This window comes from Contarinia nasturtii, unplaced genomic scaffold (genome assembly GCF_009176525.2).
Source record: "Contarinia nasturtii isolate CC-2019 unplaced genomic scaffold, AAFC_CNas_1.1 Cnas_scaffold_187, whole genome shotgun sequence".
Classification (NCBI taxonomy): Eukaryota; Metazoa; Arthropoda; class Insecta; order Diptera; family Cecidomyiidae; genus Contarinia; species Contarinia nasturtii.
In genome coordinates, this window is record NW_022197544.1 from 3,688,785 (window position 1) to 3,696,691 (window position 7,907).

General features: G+C 33.3%; 2 protein-coding genes across 2 annotated transcripts; both read right to left on the minus strand.

The window, feature by feature from the left end:
* Positions 1-3,459: 3,459 nt before the first annotated feature.
* Positions 3,460-4,194, minus strand: LOC116336775. Its single transcript, XM_031760894.1, has 3 exons — positions 3,905-4,194; positions 3,678-3,744; positions 3,460-3,610 (listed from the first exon to the last, which is right to left on the minus strand). Exons 1-3 carry the CDS (start codon positions 4,192-4,194, stop codon positions 3,542-3,544), a joined length of 426 nt encoding a protein of 141 aa, XP_031616754.1. The 3' UTR covers positions 3,460-3,541.
* Positions 4,195-4,934: 740 nt separating this feature from the next.
* LOC116352361 lies at positions 4,935-6,611 on the minus strand. Its single transcript, XM_031784900.1, has 6 exons — positions 6,476-6,611; positions 6,191-6,378; positions 6,023-6,089; positions 5,651-5,925; positions 5,496-5,562; positions 4,935-5,226 (listed from the first exon to the last, which is right to left on the minus strand). The coding sequence occupies exons 1-6, from the start codon at positions 6,512-6,514 to the stop codon at positions 5,155-5,157; spliced, it is 708 nt and encodes a 235-aa protein (XP_031640760.1). The 5' UTR covers positions 6,515-6,611; the 3' UTR covers positions 4,935-5,154.
* Positions 6,612-7,907: the final 1,296 nt, after the last annotated feature.

The window sequence follows — 7,907 nt, forward strand, 5'->3', positions numbered from 1 at the left end:
TCTCTCTCTCTCTCTCTCTCTCTCTCTCTCTCTCTCTCTCTCTCTCTGTGTGTGTGTGTGTGTGTGTGTTTCGTTCTCTTCAAAGGTGCGTTCGCCGAAGAACATTTGGCGGCAATTTCAATGCGTAGTTTGTGCCAATCCAAATCCAATTTGTGATCCTTGAAATAAATTCGATTTATGTTTTCAAAAAAAAAAAAATGAAAACGCCAATCTTTGGCCGTACGATAGAAAAAAAGAGAACAACAGCAACATTTTTGTTCAATTTTAATGCGCGCACAATCAAGCAATTGAGTTTAGATTTTGGTGGCTACGTGGCTAACGACAAACTTGTTCAAACACATACAAACATACAAACGTATAAAAATCCATGAACATATTTATTAGATTAATATTATTGGAGTGGTAAAGTCTATGTTACCATTGGATTTGTTTTTCTCGATGCTGTTGTCGTCCAATGTCAAAGTAACTGCTTCAATTCAACATTAACGATGTCTTTCACTTTGGATTTGCCACTGATCCACAAATCATCCACGTTTCGTTCATAATTTCATGCAGAACATTCGTTCTGAAATTATATGTCTGAAATTCGTCCAGAAATCCTTAAAATGTTACCAAATTCAAACGAAAAAAAGGCTGAAGAATAAAGATTCAGTGTGTGCGCTGCCAATGATGGAGAACCCATTTACAACCGGTATGCTAACCACAAATGCATTTGAAAATCGGTTCATATTTTCATTCACTGGTTCTATATAGTACATACATATGTTTACGTTTCTCTTCTTTCTCCCTTTCATTTTGGTTTCTCTCACTCTTTTTTCATTTTACTACGTTTTCACGAAATATATGTATTATTCATACGAGTATGAATGGCAAAACCATTCGAAATACTGTGCAAAATGCGAATACCGCAGCTCCGGCAGAAGCGCCGGAAGCAATTTCATTTTGAACTGATTTGCGAGTTTTTAAAACAAGAACTGTTTACTTTTTCGACAATTCCCTAAGTATTTATATCGATTTTTGACAGCATTTCACCGAAACTCCCTCACTTTATCGCTCTATTTTGTCCATATTGTTTTTTTTTTTCGTTCGTTTCGTTGCATCAACATAGGACGTTCATCGAAAGACATTTCATCAAATAATAATAATGATTATTTTTTTCGGTTTGTGTAATTTCAATTTCAATTCGATATCATTTTCCATTTTTCATCAAATCCAAATGCATTCACAATTTTGTTATCGCTTTTTTTTTCTTCATCGCAATATCGATATTCATATTTTATATCAATTAGATGATGAAAGTATTAGGCAAACATATGAACAAATTCTATCTCTGTCTCTGTTTCTGAAAAAATGTTCAAAAGTGACATATATTGTCGATTTGTTATTGCAAGATTAGAATTTGGATTATGACAAGACTAACACCGATTTCGTTATTCATCCAAAACTTTGTGCAAGTGCCAAAATTCACAAACATTCATAAAGTATGAAATGCATAATCAATTGGAGTTTTTCTATTAAAACTTATTCAAATGACTGTTATTGAAACATACTGTATCAGTTGATATTTGTATTTCGCTTATTTTCATTATCTTTTCATTTAAATTAATTCCTTTAGGCTTCTACTTCATCAATTTTCAACAAATGTTACCACAGCCATTTGAAATTAAAATTGTTGCGCAAGTGACGTTATTTTTTAATAACAGTTTGACGCTGCTTTGATTTGGGTGTATTTTACTGACAAATATACAACAGATATGCTTTGAACCTCATCTGTTGCAATACCCTTTTTAAATCGAAAAACATGTTAAATGCAATTTGGCCACCGACGAGGTGTGGGCGTTAGATTTGTTCGAGTGCGTTTCAAAAAGATATGTTTGAAAAACAAACATCTTCAAAATACGTATTCTCAACAAACATTGCTTGAATGCCACAGGTCATGGTATTTGTGTTTGTTCGTAATCTTTAGTCTGATAAATTGCAATATATTGAAAAACATCGAACGTACTCCTTTCGTTCGGTTTTTGTTGTTGTCACGTAAACATGCCCACTCAATTGCTTATATACTCCGGATATTCGATTCATTTGTATTGTCACTAAATAAACATTTAATAAATAAATTCAAAACAATTGTGATAAGTGAAAATCACAAATTGAAAAAGTAATTAATATTGTTCGTTTTGATCGGTTTTTTCTCTCTTCTCCAGCTTCTTATGAACTTCTTTATTCGAAAAGTTTTCGTCGAAAACTCAGCTCCATCTAAAAGCCAAATTAAAAACGATATACGCACTAGTGTTGACTACATCGTTATCGTTCGGACTATGTCTAGCACATTTATGAAAATCTTCATTCACTTAGAATCGATTTGTTTGTTTTATGAGAATATTTAATATATAATATATATATCGTACGTTCGTTTCGATTAAGCATTCTCAAAATTGAGTTGAAGTTGTTTGTTAAACTAATCCAGACAAAAAGATAAATCAACGTCTTCGTTTTTGCATTGCCAGTATATTCGATTATCTCCGATAGTGGAAACGTTAATTGAATAGCCATGTTTACATTTCACTTGCTCAAGTGTTTTGATAATTTTTCGATTGTCTTTGGATAAAAATGGATTTCGACAAACATGACAGGTTGTCAAGGACAGTTAGCAAAACTGGATCGGAATTCCACATTCTGCAGTCAATGCACACTTTATTCGATTTCAAATTTATTTAGGTGCACACGCACCATCCATTTTTTGTGGGCAAAATGGAAGTTTGTTGTTGAAATGTGCGCCACGGTTGTAAGCCCCGTTTTTTTTATTCGAATGATGGTAAAGGAAATTTTCATTTGGGGCCGTTGAAAATGTTTGTTGTAAGAATAAATTTTCTTTGTCTTCATATCGATTCGATCAATCGAACTTTGTAAAATAATTCGCAACCAATAAATATGCTACATCAATTTCCTTGCGAGTCTGTCATAACTCTTTTCTCAAATGCGCAGCAAAAACTTTCATGTAACACGTAAAAATGGTGCACGTTTGCATTATCACAACGCAAAGTCTCAAATCTAATTAATCTATCTTCGTTTCTGATAAAATTGAGTGAGTAGGTTACGGTTGAAAATGCGTCACACGAGTTGTTTTTTTTATTCTTGTTCGATTCAAGTGGCAAACGCTTGCCATTATTTTATCATCTGTCTTTCATGTCATACTGTCAATTATCAAGCAATGTTTCTTTAACTTCAAGGTGTGCGTGTTTGGATATGAGTTTTTCATCGTTATTTCTTACAACAATTTTGTCTGGCTGTCGATTATAAAATAGCAGCACCTATAACTGTGATATACAACAGTTTTGATGGCATTTACCAACTACTTCCATCAACGCAAATACAATTTGAGGCACCATTTTTTTTGTCGTTTCGCACCATGAAAGGATTTTCTTTTATTTACAATTTAAATTTATTTTACACCACTGAACTATTCTTAGAAACTATTTCTCTCAACAAAAATTCAAAAAAAAAAAAGAAAATTAACTGTAGCATTTTCTGTTTGAAATTGTCACTGCTGTGAGTTGGCACAGTTTCGAACAAGATGTATGCGTAATTGTTTGCCAGCTTCTGGGGTTTCCTGTATATCAAATGCAATCGATTAAAATGTGATACAAATTTCAACAATGCCAAGTTTGTTCGCATACCCAATCCAATTTGCCCAAAAATCCATTCATTGATAGACCAATACCGATTGCTTCTTTGGCAATGCACCTGAATGTAGACCAAATAAACAAAAAATGGAGAAAAGTAACAGCACAGAAATTGATTGTATTCTTTTTCACTCGTTGATATCAATGGCATTTTTTTTTGTGTTAGCATATTTTCGTTTTTCAAAGCCGAAAACATTTTCGATTGAATAAATGAAAATTACCCTTGAGCTGAAAACCCGTTTAACTTAAGACATGCGAATATGTTGCCAATATTGTTGTGCAATTTTCTTTGGACATTTTGCCATATGCCTTGCACATGATTTTCGGTGACAATGCTATCAATTGTGTCAGTCACACATTGTACCTTTGTAACCGAACTGTTTCGATTCAAACCGTAGTTAAGTGCTTGGGATTTGATGCTTTTTTCATGCGGCTCTATTGATGCACTCGCTGCTGCCGGTGCACTTACAATTGCCAAGAAAATGACAAGTATTTCGACGACACGTTTCATTTCAAAGTAGAAATTGAAAATTTTTGTCAAAAGTAGCGAAACAAATGTTGGATTTTTTTCTCTCGTCGATCAAAAAAAAAGAGTTATATTTGAAACTATCTTGGAGTCGACAGAGGGACAGAAAGAAAGAGATAAAGAAAAACACATTGGATAAACTAGCTGATGGTTCGATGTGATGAATACATTAGTTTATATACATTTTGCATGAGCTTTGCAAGTATATTTCGAGCATAAGCATCGATATCATATGACTCCTAATCTTATATACATATATCATCTTCATGAATTCTGACAATTTTCCAAGAATATTTCCACCAAGATGTAGATTACATTGTACAAATGATGTGCAAATGTATTTGCCCATGCAATAAACAAACAAAATTACAATTTTGTTTATATCGAACAAATTATTGGGTCAAATCCACAAATGAAATGTAAAGCCATGGCTCAAATTGCTAAATACTTTGTTTTAATATGCTTCGTTACCTTATAAAAGCTATGTCGTAAAAAATATTTGAAATCCACTTGAACAAATAGTTATCAGCTTAAATGTCACAATGAATTACCGACATAGAGAGTGAGAGATGGAGAGAGGAAACACTTGTTGTCGAGACCAAGAGATAAAAAAAATAAAAGTGGAAAAAAGTAAACTATATCGCAATTACTGCGCATTTCCACTCCATTTTTTCCAGGTCGTCAAAACAGCAGCGTAATATAATTTAAAAAAGAAGTTGAACAACTGATTTGTTTTATGGCATTTTTCTACGTTTATTTGTTTCTTTTTTCGTTAATAAAATCTCGTTTACAATACGCATAGAAAAAAAAAAACACACGAACTAACACCAATTAGTTTAAATTTCAGATTAAATACTCGACATTATTACATTTTGTTTCTCTTTTCACTTATATGAAGTGGCACTGGCAACATTAATTTGTCTCGTCGACGTGACTTTTTACCATTTAGAATGGCTTCTGTTGGCATTGTTCTTTGATTTGGCCTTTGATCTGGGCGATAACTTGGATATGTTTCTTCTGCAAAAAAAATGGAAAATTTTATTTGAAAAAAAAAGAAAAAGAGAAATGGAAAATAAATGGAGTAAAATGAACAAAAAAGAAATGGCACAAAGTGAGAAAGAAAAGCGAGAAAAATTAGTCGTGTTAATGTCAAATTGATTTAACTGTGCTATATTTCATCATTTCTCCAGTATCTGTGGAAAATTCAATTAAACTCATGGCACTCCCTGCTCTCATCATAATTTAATTTAATTTCAACATTGAAGTATATATTCGGTATCACTTACCTCGCTCAAGAACTGCCATAGCTTGAAAATGACTTCGATTGTGGTGCGCAATTCTCGGATGATGCACCTAAAAGTATGAGGTAGAAATTGATAACGGTGAAATCACCACAACATTATTATGATGCATGGTTTTAACACCGTATTTATATACATACATGTTCTTATCCATGCCGACGTACTTATTACATGCGACCATTTTTACAACTGAATCTTTCAATTCCAAATGATATTGAATCCAGTTCAACGCATCATCACTTTTGCTAATTTCATTTATTATTGTTCGTGTTACGCATAAGACATGCTCAATTTTAATAACAAGCTTTTTGAAATCAATCTTTTTTGCATTTTCCATGTATTCAAATTCAGGCACATCGAGTTTACACTGTGCGGTAAGTGCATCATGAATTTCTTGTGAAGCACCCGAATTATTCTATAGTTCAAATTAAATAGTTATTAAAGTAAATGAAGAGAGATAAATGGTTATAATTGAAATCTTCAAACATATCCCTTATGGAATTTGCACTTACCACTCGAATGTTATCTAAGAAATCGGCCAATGTATAAAGGACCGAACTCATTTCATCTTCCACACATCTGTGTTGCACATAAACATATATTAATTGATTAAATATTTGAAATGCTGCTCGTTAATTAAGAATCAAGAACTAAATTAAGCTAAAGCCACTGCTACTCACACATCGTCTTCATTTGCAAGGCATTCGTAGATGCTATTTGTGTACATTAACATTGGGAAATAAATGGGTTGCCATAGATCGCCTAATTTATGTTTTCGATCAATGGATAGAATGGTTTTTGTTACGCATTCCAATTGTGTAACCGAAGATTTGATTGTATTGTCAATTGACGGTGCGGCAAATGCAATCTGTATTGAAGTGAAAAAAAACACAAAACATTGCTTAATCTTAACCAGTTATCGATAAAATTGAGACAAATACTCAAAATATGAATTTAATTTATACCGAAACGATTGCCGCAAGAATTATGCCCATGAATTTCATATTGTTTTCAGGGTGTTTTCAACTTCAACTTCAACGTGAATATAACTAGTGATTTAGATGAATGTGAACGATTATTTTATATGTTTTGTCAGCGAAAAAAATTCCATAAATTGAACTAAGGCGCACAAAGATACTTTTTCTCTATATATCTCTCTCTCGCTCTCTCTTTCAATAAATAATCTCAAAGGTTAGTAATAGATAAAGTATCAGCGATAAAATTGATTCGAGAGCACACAAATATCGAAGGCAAAGAAATAATAAGAAAGAAAGAAAATGTATGCAATAAATTTTAATTGTTGTTTGAAATGTTCAATAAATGTGTGATTTATGGTCGTAGACATGAATGAATCAATTGCCCATTGAATCGCGTTTGAAATTGAATGTAAATGAAGCAAATGTGGAGGATTAACATCATTAGAATAATGAATTTGTTTTTGCATTATTTAGATTTTGGTTGTTGTCGCTGCTGTGTCTGTCTCTGTATGTGTATATGTATGTCTGAATGTTACCTGATTAATTAGGATGCATATTTAAAATTCATTTCGTTGTCCAAAAAGTATGACATTTGTGTGTGTGCAACTTATGATTCAGCCATTATTATGTGATTTGGATGTGTTGCCACCGATTGCCGCCGCCGACGTCGTCATCGTCAATTCGCAGACACTTTGAGTTAATTTTCGGTTATTGTGGGAATGGGAAATGTGAATAATTATATTTAGAAGGGAAAAAGGCATGTGGGAGTTTACATAAATTTACTGTTTTCGCTCGTTTATTCATTTAAGCTTATGCGCTCGCGCGCACTCACTCGCACTTTATTCAACGCATTCAATTTATCAAATTAGATAACGAGTGTGCTGAAATTCATTTTCGCCACTTTCCACAGGTAATAACATTTTGGGTTGAGTTGTGATTCCATAGCGAAATGCCGTCATCAACGAAACACAATACAAATAATGACTGCACATAATCTCAACCTTATTATCAAACATTAATGATTCATAAAATATTAAAACGCACAACATTTTGCAGGCCATCCGTTTTGTTTTATCCTTCAGAGAGAGAGAGAGGGAGAGAGAGAAAGAAAGAGAAAGATCTAGCATCATTTTGCTTACCTCCCTGTGCATACATTGTGGCGGCGTGCGTGTGTGTATGACTGAAATACATCACCGTAACTTTGACTGTTTCTCACACGCTCCATCACAATTATCATGTTTTGCCACTTGTTTGAGATTTTCCGAAGTGAACCGCAACACTGCACGTACAATGTTTTGTGCGAGAGAAACATAATCAAATGCGCTTCGAATTAAGTGAACAGCTGATACGTGCCCGAATGTGTTTATCTTGGGTGTACTCAGTTGCTTGATAAATGATTTTACTCCTTGCTCACTCTCAA

What these genes read in the sequence shown, in the direction of transcription:
- LOC116336775 (XM_031760894.1), bottom strand. Translation starts at nt 4,194, where the DNA reads ATGAAACGTGTCGTCGAAATACTTGTCATTTTCTTGGCAATTGTAAGT. An exon ending in AACGGGTTTTCAGCTCAAGG is followed by an intron (nt 3,745 to 3,904) that starts GTAATTTTCATT and finishes GTCTACATTCAG; the next exon opens with GTGCATTGCCAAAGAAGCAA. An exon ending in TTTTGGGCAAATTGGATTGG is followed by an intron (nt 3,611 to 3,677) that starts GTATGCGAACAA and finishes TTTGATATACAG; the next exon opens with GAAACCCCAGAAGCTGGCAA.
- LOC116352361 (XM_031784900.1), bottom strand. Translation starts at nt 6,514, where the DNA reads ATGAAATTCATGGGCATAATTCTTGCGGCAATCGTTTCG. An exon ending in CTTGCAAATGAAGACGATGT is followed by an intron (nt 6,090 to 6,190) that starts GTGAGTAGCAGT and finishes TGTGCAACACAG; the next exon opens with ATGTGTGGAAGATGAAATGA. An exon ending in GTCGGCATGGATAAGAACAT is followed by an intron (nt 5,563 to 5,650) that starts GTATGTATATAA and finishes TCATACTTTTAG; the next exon opens with GTGCATCATCCGAGAATTGC.